Here is a 26,763-nt window from a genome sequence, read left to right as displayed (position 1 = left end):
TGTCTCTAGGTCTCATTTGTAACTGTATAAAAAGGGACGTTATTTACAGTTGGCATGTACGATTTGGAGTGCTGAGTCATGAACTGGAGTCTAAGGGTCTCTGTAGTTCGACCTGGAGTCTAAGGGTCTCTGTAGCTAGACCATCTTAGTTATAGGTGCATGTGACAGCGCAGCTTTTTGATAAGGCACTGTAACTAGTGTCAACAGCAATCAGGCCTTGTCTCTCACACACACACACAAGTTGGGGCCGTAATTATAAATAAAGTCAATTCAGAGGGTCAACGGAAATTCCTCAGATTTAAAAAAAACTTGGAAAAGGAATTTTAGTTTACTTTCTGAATGGACTGAATTGAAATGAAAATGTCCCCAACAATGACCCCCCCCCCCCCCCCTCTGGGACATACTAAAGTGGCTGCTTCGAATGCTAGATACAGGAACTCTGATGGTACCCCTGGAAACAGCCTGCTATTTCAGAAGATCATTCAACCTTTTTTTCCCCTTTCAGTTTATCCTCTGAATTGACTGAATTTATAATGACGGCCCCAACCCTGGTGTGTGTGTGTGTGTGTGTGTGTGTCTGACAAATGGAAGGATAGTAGCCACGGTGGCACCTTAATCTCAACATTTCTAGAGATGTTCATTAGAATCACTTACTGAAGAGAGACAAAATGTTTGCCTCTATACCTCAACCATAAACAATGGTTAGTGTTTCCTTTCTCTGCCATGTTTTACTGTTCAACACCCTAAACTAGCTGTCAGTCCTTATTTCCTCATCATCCTAATGTTGTGCCAACTGCCCAGCTTCCCATGGATTGCATAGGGGCCTGAACAGACTAATAGTGTGGATGTGTTAGAGGCTTTACAATAAGTGTACTTGTCAGATATTTTGCAATGCTAAGTATTTTAGAACTGGCTTCTTCACATTAAAAAAAAATCATCACAGCTATAAAACAAAAGACAGAGAAACAGTAGCATTAACAATCAGAGTCCACTGGTAGCCACGATCCAGAGGCGCCTGGGTATTTTAGGACCCCTTCAGCCGAACACTACCCAGGATATACAGTCATCTGCATCCAGTGGGTTCACAGTTCCTAGTTTCCCCCATTATCTGTGTTTTTCCATGCAATGTTCAGGGGGAGGAGAAAGGTGCCGAGCTACCATCCTTCTGGAGTGTAAATGTCAATCAAGCAGTCCTGCAGTCACTAACTTAGGGGGGATGCAGGTTTGGTGGGGGCACCAACTCTACATATCTGGTGGAATGAGCAGGGAGTCAGAGCCTTGCAGTTATTCTCCACTCATTACAGGCAGATGCTTCTCACTCATATAGCAGCTGATTAAAGTGTCTCCCTCACAGGTCCAGACAGAGCGCTTTAGGGAAAGGTTGTGACTGACTGTGGGAGGGGCAAGGAAAAAACCCCGCCATGCAGCTAGAGTGCCTTATCCTTGGCAATAATTGAGGCCTCCGCGTCAGTTTCAGGTGAGGCCAAGGGCGGGACTTTGGTGGGAGTCGGTGAGGATTTGGGTAGAGTGGGCAGCTTCTCCTCCCTGGGGGAGGGGCTTCTTTTCTCTGCATGAGCGATGGCAGAGTCTGCCATGCTGGGCTTGGCGTCGTCAGGGGTGTGCTCGTTGGGGATGAGTGGAGCTGTAGTTTTCTGCAGAGGGAACATGGCAACATAAGAAGATTCTAATAGTAACCAAAGACCAGGAACTATTGATAGCTGGCCTGTATTAGAATTCAGGGCAAGTGAAAAGGCAAAACATTGCACCAGTAGAAATATACAGACACAAAGCGAGGCACAAAATAGCTAGACATAGTGAGGTGCAACAGTAGATAAGCTATACATAGGCACGGAATGGCAACAGCAGACATTGCAAGGTGCAAAATGGCATCTGTACAGAGGCAGAAAATGGCTACAGAACAATGAGCCGCTGAGTACTTTAATACTATCTCTATAAAAAAGGAAAACAGTTTCTGCTCTACAGTACATTGTTCTCCCTGTACACCTTTGCTTTCCTTCTCTCTTCCCTCTCGCTCTATTGATTTAGGCTATATTTTATGCACGCTCACTGTACTATGCTTTGTGTCTGGCAAGCTGGAACGATTTTAGTGCCAGACACAGTAAGTTAGTGTGTGTGTGTGCTTACTGTGGTCTGTGGCACTGGATTGCTGTTGGTGGCAGGCTCGGCAGCGGATGTGGGAACAGACAAATCATCCCGCATCAGCCCTCTTCTGTCCAAGACACTGCCAAGGGAAGACAGACAAATCAGTCATCAACACCACCCTATTCACTACCGAAACAGAGATGAGAGGGAGAGAGAGAACGAGATAGACAAGGGAGGGAGGGAGGAGGATGAAGAGAGGCTATGGTATGAGGGGAATAAAAAGAGAAACTAAGGAGGGATGGGTGAGGGTCGGAAGAGGACGACAGAGGGTGGCTACAGAGAATAAGAATATTACAGAGACAAGTTAGCAAGAGAGAAAAAAGAGAGACCATGAGAAGAACACAGAAGCAGAGTATTTTCCACACTAGTTCATCCTCTGAGCAGAGACAAGGCAGCTAGACGTCCTACAGCGCAGGCCCACACAGCACTAGAGGTCCTGCAGCACAGTAACTGACATATGCAGGCCCACACAGCACTAGTGGTCCTGCAGCACAGTAACTGACATATGCAGGCCCACACAGCACTAGTGGTCCAGCAGCACAGTAACTGACATATGCAGGCCCACACAGCACTAGTGGTCCTACAGCGCAGGCCCACACAGCACTAGTGGTCCTGCAGCACAGTAACTGACATATGCAGGCCCACACAGCACTAGAGGTCCTGCAGCACAGTAACTGACATATGCAGGCCCACACAGCACTAGAGGTCCTGCAGCACAGTAACTGACATATGCAGGCCCACACAGCACTAGAGGTCCTACAGCACAGTAACTGACATATGCAGGCCCACACAGCACTAGTGGTCCTACAGCACAGTAACTGACATATGCAGGCCCACACAGCACTAGTGGTCCTACAGCACAGTAACTGACATATGCAGGCCCACACAGCACTAGTGGTCCAACAGCACAGTAACTGACATATGCAGGCCCACACAGCACTAGTGGTCCAACAGCACAGTAACTGACATATGCAGGCCCACACAGCACTAGTGGTCCTACAGTACAGTAACTGACATATGCAGGCCCACACAGCACTAGTGGTCCAACAGCACACTAACTGACAGGCCCACACAGCACTAGTGGTCCTACAGCACAGTAACTGACATATGCAGGCCCACACAGCACTAGTGGTCCTACAGCACAGTAACTGACATATGCAGGCCCACACAGCACTAGTGGTCCTACAGCACAGTAACTGACATATGCAGGCCCACACAGCACTAGTGGTCCTACAGCACAGTAACTGACATATGCAGGCCCACACAGCACTAGTGGTCCTACAGCACAGTAACTGACATATGCAGGCCCACACAGCACTAGTGGTCCTACAGTACAGTAACTGACATATGCAGGCCCACACAGCACTAGTGGTCCAACAGCACAGTAACTGACATATGCAGGCCCACACAGCACTAGTGGTCCTACAGCACAGTAACTGACATATGCAGGCCCACACAGCACTAGTGGTCCAACAGCACAGTAACTGACATATGCAGGCCCACACAGCACTAGTGGTCCAACAGCACAGTAACTGACATATGCAGGCCCACACAGCACTAGTGGTCCGACAGCACAGCACCTGGGGTATGCAGGCGCACACAGCACTAGTGGTCCTACAATGCAGTACCTGGGATATGCAGGCCCACACAGCACTAGTGGTCCTACAGCACAGTACAGTACCTGGGGTATGCAGGCCCACACAGCACTTCACAGCAGTTATTGATGATGTTCTTGTGGCTGTAGGGGTTCTGCACCCGGTTCTTTCCAGACCACGAGCCTTTGATCTGTTTAACACAAAATACAGTCCCCCATTTAAAAACAAAAATACAGTAGAAACACATATAGCAAGGTACACATTTATTGTGTCATCTATTCCACCTAGGGTCAATTCCATTTCAATCCAAGTCCAAATCTTTCTTTTTAAATGAGGAAATTGGAATTTCAGTTCAGGAATCTACTGAATTGGAATGGAATCTAGCCCAACCCTGCTTCAGCCAGATGCAAACACTCTTACCGAGAGAGACATGAAGTTGGGTCGGTTTTATGATTTCTAACTTTCTCCCTCTGCCTCTCCAATAATGGAATGTCTGAGTTGTATAGACTCTTGTATAGACTCTTGCCAAAAGAACGTCAACATCCAAAAGTGGATAATGAAACATTATTCCTAACATAAAGAAAATGGGAAATTGTCGGTGGGGATGCAAACAATGATTATGTCGTATCATTTGTGATGTCATTAAAGATGGTTTAACTTCTTCGAGATAGGGGGCGCTCTTTTAATTTTTGAAAAAAAAACGTTCCCGTTTTAAACAAGATATTTTGTCACGAAAAGATGCTCGACTATGCATGTAATTGACAGCTTTGGAAAGAAAAAACTCTGACGTTTCCAAAACTGCACAGATATTATCTTTGAGTGCCCCAGAACTAATGCTACAGGCGAAACCAACCATTTTGCTCACACTGCTCAATACCAGTAAAAATATGGCTGGCAGCGCGCAGGGGGAGAAAGAAGAGGAATAATACAAACATTAAAGGAGAGAAAGAGCTCTGCAGCTCTCAACAGCTACTACTGGCGTGATCCTGGACAACACCCTGTCGTTCTCAACTAACATCAAGGCGGTGGCCCGTTCTTGTAGGTTCATGCTCTACAACATCCGCAGAGTACGACCCTGCCTCACACAGGAAGCAGCGCAGGTCCTAATCCAGGCACTTGTCATCTCCCGTCTGGATTACTGCAACTCGCTGTTGGCTGGGCTCCCTGCCTGTGCCATTAAACCCCTACAACTCATCCAGAACGCCGCAGCCCGTCTGGTGTTCAACCTTCCCAAGTTCTCTCACGTCACCCCGCTCCTCCGCTCTCTCCACTGGCTTCCAGTTGAAGCTCGCATCCGCTACAAGACCATGGTGCTTGCCTACGGAGCTGTGAGGGGAACGGCACCTCAGTACCTCCAGGCTCTGATCAGGCCCTACACCCAAACAAGGGCACTGCGTTCATCCACCTCTGGCCTGCTCGCCTCCCTACCACTGAGGAAGTACAGTTCCTGCGCAGCCCAGTCAAAACTGTTCGCTGCTCTGGCCCCCCAATGGTGGAACAAACTCCCTCACGACGCCAGGACAGCGGAGTCAATCACCACCTTCCGGAGACACCTGAAACCCCACCTCTTTCAGGAATACCTAGGATAGGATAAAGTAATCCTTCTCACCCCCCCCCCTTAAAAGATTTAGATGCACTATTGTAAAGTGGCTGTTCCACTGGATGTTCCACTGGATGTCCTCACCAATTTGTAAGTCGCTCTGGATAAGAGCGTCTGCTAAATGACTTAAATGTAATGTAAATGTACTGCTGCCATCTCTGCTTCTTGCCAGCACATCTGGGAGAGACTTGGATACAGACATACAGTGCCTTCGGAAAATATTCAGACCATTTGACTTTTCCACATTTTGTTGTTACAGCCATATTCTAAAATGTATTAAATAAAAATCCTCAGCAATATACACACAATAGCCCATAATGTCAAAGCAAAAACAGGTTTTTAGACAGATGTTTGCAAATGTATTAAAAATAAAAACGGAAATATCTTATTTACATAAGTATTCAGACCCTTTGCTATGAGACAAAAAAATTGAGCTCGGGTGTGCCCTGTTTCCATTGATCATCCTTGAGATGTTTCTAACTTGGAGTCCACCTGCTGTAAATGCAATTGATTGGACATGATTTGGAAAGGCACACCTCTCTATAGAAAAGGTCCCACAGTTGACAGTGCATGTCAAAGCAAAAGCCAAGCCATGACGCCAAAATAATTGTCCATAGAGCTCCGAGACAGGATTGTGTCGAGGCACAGATCTGGGGAAGGGTACCAAAAAATGTCTGCAACTTTGAAGGCCCTCAAGAACACAGTGGCCTCCATCATTCTTAAATGGAAGAAGTTTGGAACCACCAAGAATATTCCAAGAGCTGACCGCATGGCCAAACTGAGCAATCGGGGGAGAAGGGCCTTGGTCAGGGAGGTGAGCAAGAACCCGATGGTCACTCTGACAGAGCTTGAGAGTTGCTCTGTGGAGATGGGAGAACCTTCCAGAAGGACAACCATCTCTGCAACACTCCACCAGTCAAGCCTTTATGGTAGAGTGGCCAGACAGAAGCCACTCCTCAGTAAAAGGCACGACAGCCCGCTTGGAGTTTGCCAAAAAGGCACCCAAAGACTCTCAGACCATGAGAAACAAGATTCTCTGGTATGATGAAACCAAGATTGCGCTCTTTGGCTTGAATGCCAAGCATCACATCTGGAGGAAACCTGACACCATCCCTAAGGTGAAGCATGGTGGTGGCAGCATCATGCTGTGGGGATGTTTTTCATCGGCAGGGACTGGGAGACAGTCAGGATCGAGGCAACGATTAATGAAGCGAAGTACAGAGAGATCCTTGATGAAAACCTGCTCCAGAGCGCTCAGGACGTGCTTCGGGGAAAAGTCTCTGAATGTCCTTGAATGACCCAGCCAGAGCCCGGACTTGAACCCAATCGTACATCTCTGGAAAGACCTGAAAATTGTTTTGCAGCAACATTCCCCATCCAACCTGACAGAGCTTGAGAGGTTCTGCAGAGAAGATTGGAATAAACTCAAATACAGGTGTGCCAAGCTTGTAGTGTCATACCCAAGCACACATGATGAGAGGGTCTGAATACTCATGTAAATGTGATCAGTTTTTTATTTTTTTTATTATAAATTTGCAAAAATGTCTAATAACCTGTTTTTGCTTTGTCATTATAGGCTACTGTGTCTAGATTGATGAGGGGGGAAACTATTTTGTAACAAAAATGTGGAAAAAGTCAAGGGGTCTGAATACTTTCCGAAGGCACTGTACGGCTGCATACACAGGACACTACTGCAGAGCAGAATCCTCCCGCCACACCAACACAAGGTCAGTTGGGAGTGAGGGCAAGGGGAGGCGGTAGCGACACTGACAAACGCTTCAATATTCAAAAGGTTTTTTAATTATTATTATTTTTTTAATGGTTTTGTTTATGTAATACCCACAGATTTGAGTATCTAAGAGTGCCAGGTATCAAACTTCAGTCACTCCTGCATTGCCGTTCATACGCAATGGTCATATAAAGTAAACATTGCTATGACGGATTTGATTGATTCCAGCCTTTTAGTGCCAAATAAGACTGCAAAGCACAAAAAGGGTGTGTGGTTGCCTAGGTGACAGGTGGTATAACTAATGTTTACACTACCCACCCTAAGTGTGTATCTTTCCAGCCACATGAAGCCCCGCCGTGTTAGCACTCCCATTTTAGCATTAACCGTACCCTGGAGTGAAGAAGATCCTAACAACTGACACAGGGTTCGATCTTATTACAGCTCCTTATGGTTATGTACTAGGGGAAGGGTTAATCTGAACCCAGATCTGTGGTCATGTAAAAACGTTTTACTCATGTGTCCAGCTGTGTAGTGTCTCTAGAGAGACGGCTTGCCTCCCACAATGCACCAATGTTCCAGCATACCCGCCTGTACTTAAACGTGGTTTGGCAGAGAGGAAAGGGCAGAGTGGAGACATCCGGCTTTCTTACAACATTGCCTTATCCACTTGTTGCCCTAGCGTAAACATCCCCCGGACACAAAATAGTAACTAGCAAGAGAGTGAGTTTCACACGTGGCTAGTTTGTATCAATCACCTTCACTAAAACCACTGCAAAGGTTTTGCCTGCAAACTTTGGTTTTATATCGCAACATTCTGGGCAGGTCTGCCTACTGGCTATGGTAAGAGTTTTTAATGAGCACAATTTCAAGCCCCGTCTACCCAAACTTGTGATTTGTTGGAAGAGTTGTCTGTCTGAAAAGGACACTCCACAGAATAATTATTATTATTGTTAAATCTAATTGACCAAGATAATCCATCATGATTCTGTGTTGCTAGTGTGTTGCATGATTCTAGTGCTGCTGCCCTAGGTCTAATATTTTCAAGATGACCAGCTGTGTCAATCTAAAATGTCCTCCCTTTCCATATCTCCATTCTTTAAATCACCAGTGATAGATAGAGGACGCTAGTTTAAACTATTGAGACATAATATAGAGAATGGTAGAGAATATAGATACTCACGTCCTCATTGGTGGTCTGGTTGAGGGAGATCAGGTAAGTATGGAAGCCTGTCAGTCCCACCACTGACCACAAGGTGAAGAAGCACACCAGCACTTCCAGCACAGTGGGATCAGGTTAAGGAAACAACAGCACAGATACTGTACTACAAGCTCTCAAAGTCCACAGGTCAAGGATAGGTATTTCATGACATTACTGCAATCACTAATGATGTATTAGGTCTTTTGACATTCCATGTCCCAGTGACGATTCAGCTTATAACTCAATTTGACTCAAACTAAATTCTGTATTATTAATAACTATCTTCGTTTCTTTTAGTGTCCTAAGGGGGAAGCTACAGTGGCCCTAAGGAGGAAGCTACGGTGGCCCTAAGGAGGAAGCTACGGTGGCCCTAAAGGTCAATAAACAGATGGTATTGAGGCTGTTTTCAGTTACAATAGTCATTTACAACATTAACAATGTCTACACTGTATTTCTGGTCAATTTGATGTTATTTTAAATGGACATTTTTTTTTGCTTTTCTTTCAAAAACAAGGACATTTCTAAGTGACCCCAAACTTTGTGGAACTGAAAGGATATGTCCCAGGTGTGTCCTGTAGTGTCTTCACAAACCCGGAGTTCACCGAGCCTGTAGAGACGTGTACATAGTTAAGAGGGTTTCTGTGATACACTCAAGCTCTCAAACACACCACACACATCTAATACGCTCTAAGACATGCACTTAAATATTCCCCTCTCACTCACTCCACTACACCATTAAAAAAAGAAATGATTAATACAAATTAGGGACAACATTGACAGCACGCTGACTGAGGCTTGAATTAAGCTCAGAAGCCTGGAGCTAATTATTCTGACTTTAAATGCTCTATGCTTTTCCCTGCCTCTTGCTGTCTGTAAAGGCCCATATAGGAACACAAGAGAGTGTGTGTCATCCAGGCAGTTAGCGTTGCATGTCACTTCACCCTTTAGTCAAGCCTCAGCTGAACTAGGTCTCGGTTTCATCACCATATTTAGCCCACATCACTCACTTGACAAGCCCCATCCAGTTTGGTTACATTCCCTCAACTATCAATAGTGACAGCTTCCTGCAAACCTGTGCATTTCCTATCCATCAATCTGTAAACACCATGTCTTGAAATCTGTCATGGTCCGAAACTGACCTGGACCTACCTTAGAATATAATATCAAAAGCTGCTCTGGTCTTGGCTGTGACACAACAGTAACATTCCGGCGTGCCAAGCCACACACACACACACACACCCTCCCTGTAGCTCCAGGAGAATACTCACGCATCACCACGTGTACGATATTGAAGGTGAAGATGTAGATGGTGAGCAGAGACAGGGACAGGGTGAAAAGGTAGAAGTAACGGTAGTTCCTCTTGCCCACACAGTTGCCCACCCATGGGCAGTGATGGTCAAAGCGATCTGTAGAGAAGAGGGGGATGAGGTTAAAGACCGAGGTGGATGAGGTTAAAGACCAATGAGGTTAAAGACCGATGGGAAGAGGTTCTGAGGTTCTGGGACCATGGGATCAAATGCCACTCCATCATAGACACAAAAAAACTAACTTAGTTCAATTTAACTTGGAGATGCCAATGAGTGCATAGGAAAGACCCTTCCCCAAAGTTCTGCTGGTTTAATGTATCAAAGATAGTAAAAGACATTTGACTAACAAAGAGTAAACTGCAGGCTATAACAAAGAGAGAGACACACACACACACACATAGACCAGTAATGAATTTGGCAGACCAACATATTGGCATCACATTGCCTTCCACGCTTTTAGCTAGGTAGACATTGACAACTAATTCTGACAACAACCTGTTCAACAAAGGTAAAGCAGCCATTATCCAAATGTCCTCTGCTACAAAAGGTCACTAACCCTCAAAGACGAGTGCACGGTTATTACAAGCAATAGGAGCCGTTTCCTTATAATTCCCTCTGGTCTGAATATAGTGACCCCCATCTCATTATTACCAGAGTCAATGCTGGGTCAGATAGCTTCCGAGGCAAAACATCTGGCTTTAAACGGTTCTCCCTGTGGCAGATAACAAGCACACCTTGGATAGTTTCACAACATTATTTAAATAAATTATGACAGCATGCAGGTGGGAAGACTTCTGCATTGGAGCATAATAACAATGAGGAAGAACCATCAGATATACGCATGGTCTGTTGATGTACGGTATATGAGCCTCGTGTAGATAATAGACTACTAAATCATATATGGCACACACGCCCGCAAGTACAGAGTGAGGATAGAGAAGACTGTGGAGGATCAGTGTGTGCCTCTATGCACAGTCATGGTTAGAACACAGGGCCGTCTGTGTGGGGCCAGTGCACCTGCTACAGTCTGTCTGGGTCACACCCCCCATCATGACACAGCAGCCTGTCTCCTTACAGGATACTCTGCACTAAGGGCTCTATACAATCAAGGAAGGGAGAGGGTTTGATGTACATACAGCTTTGCCCAGGAGCAAGACGAAACAAAAATACACTACTTCTTCCTCAATGCAATCAAGTCTGTGTTGTATTTCACTGAATTCCTTTTGTAAAAAAAGAATCAAATCACATTTTGAATAAAACTAGTGGGCGTGGTTATTATCTGGAAGGAAGGCGTTTTACATGGAACTGCCCTGTGTGTGGTTTTAACAACATTGACAAATCAATGTAGGCAAGGTCAAGTCTTGAGCAAACATTTAAAAACTTCTGTAGAATGTGTCCTTCACCCACTGATAAAGGAAAAGCTAGTCCCCAACACAATGCCCAGTGTCAGAGTGAATTCTTCTATGATAACAAAATGAATTAAAAACCTGAAGAGAGGAGGAGGAGAAGAGTGCTCTCCCTTACCCACACAGTTGTCACATATACTGCAGTGTGAGGCACGAGGTGGTCGGAAGATCTTGCAGGTGTAGCAGTACTTCAGTTTGACAATCTGCCCATTGATTTGGACGTTGCGGATCCGAGGTGGAGGCCGCTGCCCAGCCGGGACGTTCCCATTGGTCGCCTCTGTGAAAAACAGAGGGAAAGGAGACATCAACAAAAAGGTGCCCATTTTGGTTTATACTCAGTTAACAATCTAGTCATTATCATACTGTGTAATGCAAGTTTCACAAATACAGGTTTAGCCTACTCTTGGTATAAATTGTATTTTAACCAGGAATAATGATCATTTTTATTCAGTCATGTTTTAAACAAGGTTGGTCACATTTAGGAGTCACAGACCACAGGGAAATTACACTGAACAAAAACAAATGCAACAATTTCAAAATATTTTACTGAGTTACAGTTCAAAAGGAAATCAGTCAATTGAAATAAATTCATTAGACCCTATGGATTTTGGAATACAGACATGCATATTTTGGTCACCATGGATTTGAAAACCAGTCAGTATCTGGTGTGACCAACATTTCCTCATGCAGCGCAACATCTCCTTCGCATCAAGTTGATCAGACTGTTGATTGTGGCCTGTGGAATGTTGTCCCACTCCTCTTCAATGGCTATGCGAAGTTGCTGGATATTGGAACACGCTGTCGTACACGTCGATCCAGAGCATCCCAAACGTGCTCAATGGGTGACGTCTTTTGAGTATGCAGGCCATAGAAGAACTATAAAATTTTCAGCTTCCAGGAATTGTGTACAGATCCTTGAGACATGGGGCTGTGCATTATTATCATGCTGAAACATGGAGGTTAGGTAGAGTTGAAACCAGGATTAATCCGTGAAGAGCACACTTCTCCAGCATACCAGTGGCCATCGAAGGGGAATATTTGCCCACTGAAGAAGACGGTTACGACGCCGAACTGCAGTCAGGTCAAGACCCTGGTGAGGACGACGAGCATGCAGATGAGCTTCACGGAGACAGTTTGTGCAGAAATTCTTAAGTCTTAAGTCATGCAAAACCACAGTTTCATTGGCTGGTCTCAGACTATCCCGTAGGTGAAGAAGCCAGATGTGGAGGTCCTGGGCTGGCATGGTTACACGTGGTCTGTGGTAGTGAGGCCGGTTAGGCATACTGCCAAACATCTTGAGGCGGCTTATGGTAGAGAAGGGAGCATTCAATTCTCAGGCAAAAGCTCTGGTGGACATTCCTGCAGTCAGCACGCCAATTACACACAGACATCTGTGGCATTGTGTTGTGTGACAATACTGCACATTTTAGAGTGGCCTTTTATTGTCCCCAGCACAAGTTGCACCTGTGTAATGATCATGCAGTTTAATCAGCTTCTTGATATGCCACACCGGTCAGGTGGATTAATTATCTTGGCAAAGGAGAAATGCTCACGAACAGGGATGTAAACAGATTTGTGAACAAAATTAGAGAGAAATTAGCTTTTGTGCATATAGAACATTTCTGGGATATTTTATTTCAGCTCATAAAACATGGACCAACACTTTACATGTTGTGTTTATATTTTTGTACAGTACACATTTTCAGTCGACTAAATATACCAGACTAAACCAAAGGATACATTTTTCTTTTAAATTGACCCACAGTGCCTCTACTAGACAAATATATAGCAGAGTGTATGTAATGAGAATCTTGCACTGCCTGTTGCCAGCTCCACTGCCTGTTGCCAGCTCCACTGCCTGTTGCCAGCTCCACTGCCTGTTGCCAGCTCCACTTCAAAGAATTGTATTCAAAGCTGGTGGAAATCAAGGTTCCTATTGTGTTGAATATCTACACAGTAAAGCTGTGAGTTGAGCCACACCGGCTGATAAAGATGAAGGGCTTTGGAAGTACACACACCAGAAAAGTTTAACCTTAAGAATGTCAGTGAATTACATTTATTAAAAATATTTTTTAAATCATGATGTTATTGTTATTTATTAGCCTGGACCTGGGACGATGTGTCGTGCTGTGTCAGTGTATATAGTAGAGGTCGACCGATTAAGATTTTTTTTCAACGTTGATACCAATTATTGGAGGACCAAAAAAAGCTGATACCGATTTAAAAATAAAATCGCCCGATTTTTATATATATTTATAATAATGACAATTTCAACTACTGAATGAACACTTATTTTAACTTAATACAATACATCAATAAAATCTATTTAGTCTCAAATAAATAATGAAACATGTTCAATTTGGTTTAAATAATGCAAAAACAAAGTGTTGGCGAAGAAAGTAAAAGTGCAATATTTGCCATGCAAAAAGCTAACATTTAAGTTCCTTGCTCAGAACATGAGAACATATGAAAGCTGGTGGTTCCTTTTAACATGAGTCATCAATATTCCCAGATAAGTGTTAGGTTGTAGTTATTGTAGGACTATCTCTCTCTGTGTACTTCATATACCTTTGACTACTGGATGTTCTAATAGGTACTTTAGCATTGCCAGCCTAATCTCTGGAGTTGATAGGTTTGAAGTCATAAACAGCAAAGAGCTGCTGGCAAATGCAGGAAAGTGCTGTTTGAATGAATGCTTATGAGCATGCCTACCACCGCTCAGTCAGACTACTCTGTCAAATCATAGACTTAATTATAACACACAGAAATACAAGCCTTAGGTCATTAATATGGTAAAATCCAGAAACTATCATTTCGAAAACAAAACGTTTATTCTTTCAGTGAAATACGGAACCGTTCCCTATTTTACCGAACGGGTGGCATCCAAGTCTAAATATTGGGGTTACATTGCACAACCTTCAACGTTATGTCATAATTATGTACAATCCGACAAATTAATTACGGTCTTTGTTAGGAAGAAATGGTCTTTACGTTTGCTACGAGCCAGGCAGCCCAAACTGCTGCATATACCCTGACTCTGCTTGCACAGAACGCAAGAGAAGTGAAACAATTTCCATCATTAAAATAAATTCATGTTAGCAGGCAATATTAACTAAATATGCAGGTTTAAAAAATATATACATGTGTATTGATTAAGAAAGGCATTGATATTTATGGTTAGGTACACATTGGTGCAACGACAGTGCTTTTTTCGCGAATGCGCTTGTTAAATCATCACCCGTTTGGCAGTGATTCGATGAGAAATTAACAGGTACCGCATTGATTATATGCAACTCAGGACAAGCTAGTTAACCTAGTAATATCAACCATGTGTAGTTAACTACTGATTATGTTAAGATTAGTTTTTTAATAAGATCAAATTAATGCTAGCTAGCAATGTACCTTGGCTCCTTGCTGCACTAGCGTAAAAAGGTAGTCAGCCTGCCACGCAGTCTCCTCGTGGAGTGCAATGTAATCGGCCATAATCGGTGTCCAAAAATGCTGATTACCGATTGTTATGATAATTTGGGGGGGAAAAAAAAAGAAGAAAAAAAAAAATCGGCCCTAATTAAAATCGTCCATTCCAATTAAAATCGGTCGACCTCTAGTATATAGTCCTGTTTTACAAACACTAGATGTACAAAAGTATGTGGACACCTGCTCGTCGACCATCTCATTTCAAAATCATTGGCATTAATATGGTGTTGGTCCCCCCTTTGCTGCTATAACAGCCTCCACTCTTCTGGGAAGGCTTTCCATTAGATGTTGGAAAAATTGCTGTGGGGCCTTGCTTCCATTCAGCCACAAGAGCATTAGTGAGGTCAAGTACTGATGTTGGGCGATTAGGCCTGGCTCGCAGTCGGCGTTCCAATTCATCCATAAGGTGTTTGGTGTGTTTGAGGTCAGGGCTCTGTGCAGGCCAGTCAAGTTCTTCCACACCGATCGACAAAGCATTTCTGTATGGACCTTGCATATGCACGGGGGCATTGTCATAATGAAACAGGAAAAGGGCCTTCCCCAACTGTTGCCACAAAGTTGGAAACACAGAATTGTCTAGAATGTCATAGTCAGCGTTAAGATTACCCTTCACTGGAACTAAGGGGACTATCCAGGACCATGAAAAACAGCCCCAGACCATTATTCCTCCTCCAAACTTTGTAGTTGGCACTACGCTTTGGGGCAGGTAGCATTATCCTGGCATCCGCCAAACCCAGATTCGGCCGTCTGACTGCAAGATGATGAAGCGGGATTCATCATTCCAGAGAACACGTGTCCACTGCTCCAGAGTCCACTGGCGGCGAGCATTACACCACACCAGCAAATTGCGCATGGTGATCTTTTAAGCTTGTGTGTGGCTACTCGGCCACAGAAACCCATTTCATGAGTTTCCCGGCAAACGGTTCTTGTGCTGACATTGCTGCCAGAGGCAGTTTGGAACTTGGTAGTGAGTGTTGCAACCGATGATAGATGATTTTCACGTGCTACAATGCCAATGCCTATTTTGTTGCATTTCAACTGATTTTTATTTGGATATGACGTAATGGACATACAAATAGTCCACATAGGTGAAGTGATTTAAAAAAACTTGTGTCAAAATATTCTAAAAAAATTAACGGAAAAGTGGTGCGTGCATATGTATTCACCCCCTTTGCTATGAAGCCCCTAAATAAGATCTGGTGCAACCAATTACCTTCAGAAGTCACATAATTAGTTAAATAATGTCCACCTGTGTGCAATCTAAGTGTCACATGATCTCAGTATATACACACAGTCGTGGCCAAAAGTTTAGAGAATGACACAAACATTAATTTCCACAAAGTTTGCTGCTTCAGTGTCTTTAGATATTTTTGTCAGATGTTACTATGGAATACTGAAGTATAATTATAAGCATTTCATGTGTCAAAGGCTTGTGTCAAAGGCTTTAATTGACAATTACATGAAGTTGATGCAAAGAGTCAATATTTGCAGTGTTGACCCTTCTTTTTCAAGACCTCTGCAATCCACCCTGGCATGCTGTCAATTAACTTCTGGGCCACATCCTCACTGATAGCAGCCCATTCTTGCATAATCAATGCTTGGAGTTTGTCAGAATTTGTGGGTTTTTGTTTGTCCACCCGCCTCTTAAGGATTGACCACAAGTTCTCAATGGGATTAAGGTCTGGGGAGTTTCCTGGCCATGGACCCAAAATATAGATGTTTGTTCCCTGAGCCACTTAGTTATCACTTTTGCCTTATGGCAAGGTGCTCCATCATGCTGGAAAAGGCATTGTTCGTCACCAAACTGTTCCTGGATGGTTGGGAGAAGTTGCTCTCGGAGGATGTGTTGGTACCATTCTTTATTCATGGTTGTGTTCTTAGGAAGAATTGTGAGTGAGCCCACTCCCTTGGCTGAGAAGCAACCCCATACATGAATGGTCTGAGGATGCTTTACTGTTGGCATGACACAGAATTGATGGTAGCACGCACCTCGTCTTCTCCGGATGCCCCAAACAATCGGAAAGGGGATTCAGAGAAAATGACTTTACCCCTGTCCTCAGCAGTCCAATCCCTGTACCTTTTGCAGAATATCAGTCTGTCCCTGATGTTTTTCCTGGAGAGAAGTGGCTTCTTTTCTGCCCTTCTTGACACCAGGCCATCCTCCAAAAGTCTTCACCTCACTGTGCATGCAGATGCACTCACACCTGCCTGCTGCTATTCCTGAGCAAGCTCTGTACTGTTGGTGCCCTGATCCCGCAGCTGAATCAACTTTAGGAGACGGTCCTGGGGGTTGCTGGACTTTCTTGGGCGCCTTGAAGCCTTCTTCACAACAATTGAACCGCTCTCCTTGAAGTTCTTGATGATCTGATAAATGGTTGATTTAGGTGCAATCTTACTGGCAGCAATATCCTTGCCTGTGAAGCCCTTTTCCTGCAAAGCAATGATGACGGCACATGTTTCTTTGCAGGTAACCATGGTTGACAGAGAAAGAACAATGATTCCAAGCACCACCCTCCTTCTGAAGCTTCCAGTCTGTTATTCAAACTCAATCAGCATGAGAGTGATCTCCAGCCTTGTCTTTGTCAACACTCACACCTGTGTTAACGAGAGAATCACTGACATGTCAGCTGATCTTTTGTGGCAGTGCTGAAATGCAGTGGAAATGTTTTTGGGGGATTCAGTTCATTTGCATTTCAAAGAGGGACTTTGAAATTAATTGCAATTCATCTGATCACTCTTCATAACATTCTGGAGTATATGCAAATTGCAATCATACAAACAAAAATGTATATTTGTGTCATTCAAAACTTTTGGCCACGACCGTACACCTGTTCTGAAAGGCCCCAGAGTCTGCAATACCACTAAGCAAGGGGCACCACTAAGCAAGCAGCACCATGAAGACCAAGGCACTCTTCAAACCGGTCAGGGACAAAGTTAAAGTTGTTGGGAAGTACAGATCAGGGTTGGGTTATAAAAATATATACAAAACTTTGAACATCCCACAGAGCACCGTTAAATCCCTTATACATTATTTTGAAAGAATATGGCACCACAACAAACCTGCCAAGAGAGGGCCGCTCACCAAAACTCACAGACCAGGCAAGGTGGGCATTAATCAGAGGCACAACAAAGATAACCCTGAAGGAGCTGCAAAGCTCCACAGCGGAGATTGGAGTATCTGTCCATAGGACCACTAAGCCGTACACTCCACAGAGCTGGGTTTTACAGAAGAGTGGCCAGAAAAAAGCCATGTAATAGTCTATTCTTGTTCTAAGAAATTAAGGCTGACGAGTTTCAGAAAAAACTGACAAATAGATAGGCTAATTGATATCATTTGAGTCAATTGGAGGTGCACCTGTGGATGTATTTCAAGGACTACCTTCAAACTCAGTGGCTCTTTGCTCGACATCATGGAAAATTCAAAAGAAATCCAATAATTGTAGACATACACAAGTCTGGTTCATTCTTGGGAGCAATTTCCAAAAGCCTGAAGGTACCACGTTCTGTACAAACAATAGTACGCAAGTATTAAACACCATGGTACCACGCAGCAGTCATACCGCTCAGGAAGGAGAAGCCTTCTGTCTCCTAGAGATGAACGTACTGTGGTGCGAAAAAGTGCAAATCAATCACAGAACAACAACCTTGTGAAGATGCTGGAGGAAACAGGTACAAAAGTATTTATATCCACAGTAAAAATGAGTCCTATATCGACATACCCTGAAAGGCCGCTCAGCAAGGAAGAAGTCACTGCTCCAAAACAGCCATAAAAAAAACAGACTACGGTTTGCAATGACTCAAAACATACTTCCAAAGTTGTGGCAAAATGGCTTAAGGACAACAAAGTCAAGGTAATGGAGTGGCCATCACAAAGCCCTGACCTCAATCCCATAGAAAAATCATGGGCAGAACTGAAAAAGCGTGTGCGAGCAAAACGGCCTACAAACCTGACTCAGTTACACCAGCTCTGTCAGGAGGAATGGGCCAAAATTCACCTAACCTATTGTGGGAAGCTATCTGAAACATTTGACCCAAGTTAAACCATTTAAAAGGCAATGCTACCAAATACTAATTGATTGTATGTAAACTTCTGACCAACTGGGAATGTGATGAAATAAATAAAAGCTGAAAAACCATTCTCTACTGTTATTCTGACATTTCACATTCTTAAAATAAAGTGGTGATCCTAACTGACCTAAGACAGGACATTTTTACTAGGATTAAATGTCAGGAATTGTGAAAAACTGAGTTTAAATGTACTTGGCTAAGGTGTATGTAAACTTCCGACTTCAACTGTATGTAGTGTAAATCACTTATATTTTAATTATTCAAATAACATTACTGAATACTGCCAGGGGGAATGAATACTAGGATAGGTGGAGAGACATCACAACTGGAACCAAATCAAACATTTACACAGTTTGCTCTAAAAGCATAGAGGCCATACCACCCCCAAAGTCTTTGTATGATTGAACAAGAGGCTCTGCAAGAAAGCAGAATACATTTTTTAAAAGGATCTTGCTACCACCTTTGATGAAAAATGTACAAATCAACACCATGTACAGGGCAAATCAGCACAGTGTACTGTACAGGACAAATCAGCACAGTGTACTGTACAGGGCAAATCAGCACAGTGTACTGTACAGGGCAAATCAGCACAGTGTACTGTACAGGGCAAATCAGCACAGTGTACTGTACAGGGCAAATCAGCACAGTGTACTGTACAGGGCAAATCAGCACAGTGTACTGTACAGGACAAATCAGCACAGTGTACTGTACAGGGCAAATCAGCACAGTGTACTGTACAGGACAAATCAGCACAGTGTACTGTACAGGGCAAATCAGCACAGTGTACTGTACAGGACAAATCAGCACAGTGTACTGTACAGGACAAATCAGCACAGTGTACTGTACAGGACAAATCAGCACAGTGTACTGTACAGGGCAAATCAGCACAGTGTACTGTACAGGGCAAATCAGCACAGTGTACTGTACAGGGCAAATCAGCACAGTGTACTGTACAGGGCAAATCAGCACAGTGTACTGTACAGGGCAAATCAGCACAGTGTACTGTACAGGACAAATCAGCACAGTGTACTGTACAGGGCAAATCAGCACAGTGTACTGTACAGGACAAATCAGCACAGTGTACTGTACAGGGCAAATCAGCACAGTGTACTGTACAGGACAAATCAGCACAGTGTACTGTACAGGACAAATCAGCACAGTGTACTGTACAGGACACAAGACGGTGGTCAAATGGCTTCATCAAATGCTGCAAAACATGTTTAAAGAAACACCAGGCTTTTTAACAAATCACAATGTCGAATCACAGTAAGTTATATCAAACCACTTTCCATTTCAAACCAATGCTTTGTTAATTAATTAAGGTAGCACTCCAGAGGTGAATGAGACCATACATGCGGTCCTTTGTGAAGAGCTGGTCCTGGTTCGGCCCATTATATATTCCAGGAGGATAGGCTCTCATCCGATAAGGTGTCCTCCAGGAGCCAGCTACTAACGGGTCTAAGTGACAGAGCACCACAGCTGAGCCTTCATCAATATGCCGGGCAGCCTGGGTTCTAGAGCCTACACATCTGCACCTGCCTGTCTCCCATTAACACACCATCACAGACCCCACCGATTGCCACGCTGGCCAATGATGGCACATTCAAGACATTTTGGGGATGTAAAGGCAAGATGAAAACTATTCTGGCGACTCTACCAATAAAACGAGGCAGGCATGCTAGAACGTCACGATTCAAAATCAATCAGTTTGCAGGCAAAACCTTTGCAGTGGTTTTAGTTAAGGTAGTTGATGCAAATGAGTCACTTGCGAAATGCACTCATTAAAAATAACCTCTGATCTCCAACTTGCTAGATACTATTTTGTATTTTATTCAAGCGGATAAACTAGTGACGTACTGTAGGCAGTGACGTATTTCCTCCAAAAAAGTATATAATTGAACACAGACCCAAGTCACTGTTGCCTAGGGTCAGATTTTTTGAGACTAGTGTACAATGAGGAAGACGAGTTTGAGAGCAAAATAGGTTGAGGGCAGGATCCTGCTGCAGAATACCAAATGCAATCTGTGACTCAAAATACTAAACAAGGTCATGTCACACAAACTGAACGGCCTTGCTGTTCTAAGTAATGCCATTACGGCCATTGTTCGACAAAATCCCTACATCCATTAATATGTTAGCCCAATAGCATGTTAGCTAAATAGCCATTAGCCGAACAGGCAATAACAATTCACATGTTATCCTAATAGGCAATAGCCTTTAGTATGGTTCACTGTTGTCTCACTGGAAGGCCTGAGTCAGAGCCATCACAAAGGAAGCAAATCAGTCCAACAAGCAATATCCATTAGCATCTCTATGCATTCTGACTGGAAGGCTTGAGTCAGAGCCGTGACAAAAAAGGAGCACTGCCAGCAAAGGCACTCTCAGTGGACCACCTGCAGGATAGGCAAATCATTTCCAGACCGCTCATCTGTAGAGGAACTCTGACGAGTCCCCCACCCAAGCCTCTCGACCATATGGGGGATGCATGAAGGGCACTGTGAATCTTCCCTGCACATTGAACAGCTAGAGAGAGAGGGAGAAAGGGTTGGGCTGTGGCAGGGCTACTGCAGAGCAGACAGGCTTTTCCCTCAAGAGATGGACAGGAAAGAGAGTCTGGCTAAAAGAGTGGACAGTCCACTAGGGAGTGGTCAGGTTATCAAAAACAAAGGCCATTATAAGTGCAGCAATGTACATGTACATTAAGAGCCACATCTGGCAAGCTTATACATGGGAACATAGGAAGGACACGTCTGCAAAACCCTCCTATTTGGTTGTGCCGTCATAATAATGAATGCATACTAATGTTGTCTAGGTAATGAGAACGGCATGGAGGGCCAAACTGATAAATTCAGACGTCATCAAGGCTCGAAACAGTACACCTCAAATGGCAGAAAAAGTTGGTAACAATGCAGGGGGGTTTGACTAGGGGATAAGCTCTGAACAACATGGATGATTAGCTAACCTTTAGTGGCATAAAGCATAACAAACATGAATTAACCAACAGGCAGGGGGCTCTGGTCTCCACACTGCTGCTTGACACACACGTCTGCTGCAGTATTCATGACTCTAAAATGCTTTACACTTCACTTGCTTCTTAAATCGCCTCGGGTGGTGGGCCACAGTCCTCCTAGGCCCCACATCCGGAAGAGACTTCGCTTGCCCCTACCCCTTAGGCACTTCATGTACATCGGAGAGGATTAGATAGGCCTGAGCAGCATGACAGTAGCTCTACCTTGCCCTCTGATAGGCTAGATGGAACGCTCACAATATTGCTTACCTTAAACTCTAAAATTCTTTCAGAGCTACAGAAAATGTCACATTACATTGATTCAGTTTGGGTTTCAAATCTACAAATACACTGAACAAAAAAATGCAACCAATTTCTAAGATTTTACTGAGTTAGTTCATATAAGGAAATCAGTCAATTGAAAACAATTCATTAGGCCCTAATTCTATGCATTTCACATGACTGGGAATACAGATATGCATCTGTTGGTCATAGATATACAGTACTAGTCAAAAGTTGGGACACCAACTCATTCAAGGTTTTTCTTTATTTTTTCAACATTGTAGAATAGTGAAGACATCAAAACTATTAAATAACACATATGGAATCATGTAGTAACCCAAATGTATTTTTGAGATTTGAGGTTCTTCAAAGTAGCCACCTTTGCCTTGGTGACAGCTTTGCACACACTTGGTTTGGCATCCTCTCAACCAGCATCATGAGGAATGCTATTCCAACAGGCTTGAAAAAGTTCCCACATATGCTGAGCACTTATTGGCTGCTTTTCCTTCACTCTGCGGTCCAACTCATTCCAAACTATGCAAATGGGGGTTGAGGTCTGGTCATTGTGGAGGCCAGGTCATCTGATGCAGCACAATCACTCTCCACAGTCTGGAGGTGTGTTTTGGGTCATTGTCCTGTTAAAAAACAAAATGATCCCACTAAGAGCAAACCAGATGAGATGGTATATCGCTGCAGAATGCTGTGGTATGGCTGCTTAAGTGTGCCTTGAATTCTAAATAAATCACCAGCAGTGTCACAAGCAAAGCACCCCTACACCATCACATCTCCTCCATGCTTCATGGTGGGAACCACAACCTACTTTGCATCACAAAGTCAGTGGTTGGAACAAAAAAAAAAAATCTGTCAATTAGGACTCATTAGACCAAAAGGAAAGATTTCCACTTGAATGTCCATTGCTTGTGTTTCTTGGCCCAAGCAAGTTTCTTCTTCTTATTGGTGTCCTTTAGTAGTGGTTTCTTTGCAGCAATTCAACCATGAAGGCCTTTACACAGTTGATGTTGAGATGTGTCAGTTACTTGAACTCTGTGAAGCATTTATTTGGTCTGCAATTTCTGAGTCTAGTAACTAATTAACTTATCCTCTGCAGCAGTGGTAACTCTGGGTCTTCCTTTCCTGTGGCGGTCCTCAGAGCCAGTTTCATCATAGCGCTTGATGGTTTTTGCGACAGCACTTGAAGAAACTTTCAAAGTTCTTGAAATTTTCCAGATTGACTGAACTTTTCTTGAAGTATTGTACTGTTGTTTCTCTTTGCTTATTTGAGCTGTTCTTGCCATAATATGGAGTTAGCCCGACCTTGTCACAACACAAGTGATTGGCTCAAACGCATTAAGGAAAGAAATTCCACAAATTAAAAAAGGCACACCTGCTAATTTAAACGCATTCCAGATGACTACCTCATGAAGATGGTTGAGAGAAAGCCAAGAGTGTGCAAAGCTGTCATCAAGGCAAAGGGTGGCTACTTTGAAAACTCAAATATAGAATATTTGTTAAATACTTGATTGCATGTATTATTTCATAGTTTTGATGTCTTCACTATTATTATACAATGTAGAAAATAGTACAAATAAAGAAACCCCCTCTTTTCACCTTTATTTAACCAGGTAGGCCAGTTGAGAACAGGTTCTCATTTACAACTGCAACAAGATAAAGCAAAGCAGTGCGACAAAAACAGATGGGATAAACAGATGTACAGTCAAAACACAATAGAAAAATCTGTATTCAGTGTGAGCAAAAGAAATGAGGTAAGGCAATAAATAGGCCAATATTGTTGAAGTAATTACAATTTAGCAATTTACACTGGAGTGATACATGTGCAGATGAGGATATGCAAGTAGAAATACTGGTGTGCAAAAGAGCAGAAAAACAAAAACAAATATGGGGATGAGGTAGGTAGTTGGATGGGCTATTTACAGATGGGCTGTGTACAGCTACAGCAATCGGTAAGCTGCTCTGTGAGAAAGATATAAGTCTCCAACTTCAGTGATTTTTGCAATTGGTTTCAGACATTAGCAGCAGAGAACTGGAAGGAAAGGCGGCCAAGGTAGGGTTTGGAAATGACCAGTGAAATATACCTGCTGGAGCACGTCCTACGGGTGGGTGTTGCTATGGTGTCCAGTAAGCTGAGATAAGGTGGCGCTTTACCTAGCAAAGACTTATAGATGATCTGGAGCCAGTGGGTTTGGCAACGAATATGTAGCGAGGACCAGCCAACGAGAGCAGACATGTCGCAGCGGTGGGTAGTTAATGGGGCATTGGTGACAAAACGGATGGCACTGTGATAGACTGCATCCAGTTTGCTGAGTAGAGTGTTGGAGGCTATTTTGTAAATAAGTCAAGGAAGTCAAGGATCGGTAGGATAGTCAGTTTTACGAGGGTGTTTGGCAGCATGGGTGAAGGAGGCTTGGTTGCGAAATAGATTTATATTTGGATTGGAGATGCTTAATGTGAGTCTGGAAGGAGAGTTTACAGTCTAACGCAGACAGCTAGGTATTTATAGTTGTCCACATAAGTCTGAACCACCCAGAGTAGTGATGCTAGTCAGGCGGGCGGGTAGTGATCGGTTGAAGAGCATGCATTTCATTTTACTAGCATTTAAGAGCAGTTGGAGGCCAAGGAGGGAGTGTTGTATGGCGTTGAAGCTCGTTTGGTGGTGTCATGACTGTCTTGATCAGGTCAGGTTACAGGAGACCACAACCCTACAGATTATCTCTCAACCCCAACAGAGGAGGAGGGATCTAGGGGTCTGAAGATGCGGGGGGGTTTATGGCCCCTTACGGCCCTGGTAAATCTCAGGCCAGACAAATTCCTTTGTCCTGTTTCTACGGAGAACCAGCTTCAGAACATTAAACATGAAATAAAGGGACTTTGGAACAATGGTTTCCGTCAGCCACAATGGTGGTCATGACGATAGATGGACTATGAAAATGTATGTCATTTTTGTTCTGTTATTAAAGGTTAATAGATGACATTATTACGAAAATATTGTAATGTGAAGGGTTTTCCTAGTATATGTTTGATGTTTATACATTCTACGTTGTATGGAAAATATCCAAATCAAAGAGAATGTTTTGGGGAAGATGAAAGGTGAAGTTAGTTGTCTAAAATTGGATTTGAGAATAACCTAGGCCTTGCCTCATTAACTTGGTACGCCCAGAGAATTGCCCTAAAGGCGGCTACGCCCACTTCTGACCCAAGGGTATAAAACCTGTGAGTATAGAATTTACAACAGGACTACGTGACCCCAGCTGCAGCAGGGTCTGAAAAAGTCAACCAACCCAGAACGCAAGTTTGAGGACAAAGAAATCCTTTTCTACCCAAGCTACGGATGAGTAGCTGTGTCTAAGCGGGTGAATTCAAGTCGAACCACCTAGCCTCCATCGCCCATCGAATCGTGGTATCTAAAGGGTTTCATTCCTATGCTGTGAGCTCTGAGCTACAGAGCTATCTGTCCTCAGAAGACCCCTTCCAGAGAAAGGGGTGAGGGAACAGATTCCTATGCCAAAAAGGACACCAGGAGGACAAGCAGGGAGGTGCGCAGGAGAAGTGAGTCATCGAACAACGGAATGGTCCACGCAGAGAATCCCCGGAGATCGTCCCCACGTAAATACATCATTATATTCTGACCCATAAGAGGGGCAGTTTGGGCAAGGCTAGGGTTAGAATAGCATAGCTGACAAATTCACCCAAATGTAAATTCTTGTGTACTTTCTTTCGCTCTCTTTTGAAATTCCCATTGTGGGTAACACGCGCCATGGTGTGTTGGCCCGTTATACTAAGTTCTAATCAATACCCTATAATGTGTTTTGTCTATGTGTATCTTTTATCATCATTTTAGCTTTTTAGTAAATAAATATTAAATTGAGATTTGTGTGGTACGAATTCATTAGTGGGACCCGGGTCTGTGCAGATTCACGGGCTATAAGACGTTCAGAACGAGATTGTTCAGAGGCAACTGGTTAATTAGCGGCTGTTGTAAAATCGATATTCTGATATTCTATGAGTTAATTTGGGAAATAGAAACTCAATAAAAAACTAGTTTTCCCATGATGCCCCAGGTTAATAATTGCTTGATTCAGTTAATCATGTAATTAGAAACTTGTAATCATTCGATGAGCAACAGTCGTCACATTAACTAATACAACGTCACGGCAGTGGTTTGTTAACACAGTATCTAAAGGGCCAGATGTATACAGAATTGAATCTGTAGGTGTCCAAACTTTGACTGGTAATGAATGAAATGAATGAATGAATGAATGAATGAATGAATGAATGCATGTATGCATGTATGCATGCATGCATGCATTTTATTTTAAAGGTAGGGACATGGATCAGAAAACCAATCAGATTCCAGTAAATCTGTACAGATCCTTGCGAGATGGGGATGTGCATTATCATGCTGAAACATGATGTGATGGTGGCAGATGAATGGCACGACAATGGGCCCCAGGATCATTGTCATTCAAATTGCCATTGATAAAATGCAATTGTAGCTTATGCCTGCCCATACCATGGTGCACTCTGTTCACAACATTGACACTGCTCACCCACACAACGACATACATGCCGTCTGCCATCTGCACGGTACAGTTGAAACCGGGACTCACAGCAGCGTGCCAGTGGGCATCAAAGGTGAGCATTTGCTGTGGTCAGGTCAAGACCCTGGTGAGGACGATGAGCACATAGATAAGCTTCGCGGAGACGGTTTCTTGCAGTTTGTGCAGAAATTATTCGGTTGTGCAAACCCACAGTTTCATCAGCTTTCCGGTGGCTAGTCTCAGACCATCCCGCAGGTGAAGAAGCCAGATGTGGTGTTCCTGGGCTGGCGTGGTTACACATGGTCTGCGGTTGTGAGGCCGGTTGGACGTTCTGCTAAATTCTCTAAAATGACGTTGGCGGCAGCTTATGGTAGA

At 43.6% G+C, this 26,763-nt stretch overlaps 1 protein-coding gene across 1 annotated transcript in view; it reads right to left on the bottom strand.

Annotated features, from left to right (window-relative positions):
• Positions 1-383: 383 nt before the first annotated feature.
• LOC115130842 (palmitoyltransferase ZDHHC9-like) overlaps positions 384-26,763 on the bottom strand; it is a 47,003-nt gene continuing 20,623 nt past the window's right edge. The window contains exons 3-9 of the mRNA XM_065019798.1: positions 11,117-11,275; positions 9,554-9,691; positions 8,846-8,892; positions 8,268-8,372; positions 3,845-3,948; positions 2,146-2,242; positions 384-1,652 (exon numbers count right to left, since the gene is read on the bottom strand). Of these exons, the coding sequence (XP_064875870.1) occupies positions 1,428-1,652; positions 2,146-2,242; positions 3,845-3,948; positions 8,268-8,372; positions 8,846-8,892; positions 9,554-9,691; positions 11,117-11,275 (875 nt within the window). The 3' untranslated portion in view covers positions 384-1,427. The remainder of the gene's footprint in view (positions 1,653-2,145; positions 2,243-3,844; positions 3,949-8,267; positions 8,373-8,845; positions 8,893-9,553; positions 9,692-11,116; positions 11,276-26,763) is intronic.

Source organism: Oncorhynchus nerka, linkage group LG6, assembly GCF_034236695.1.
Source record: "Oncorhynchus nerka isolate Pitt River linkage group LG6, Oner_Uvic_2.0, whole genome shotgun sequence".
Taxonomy (NCBI): domain Eukaryota; kingdom Metazoa; phylum Chordata; class Actinopteri; order Salmoniformes; family Salmonidae; genus Oncorhynchus; species Oncorhynchus nerka.
Note: the sequence above shows the minus strand (reverse complement) of the source record. Positions and strands in the feature narration are given on the sequence as shown.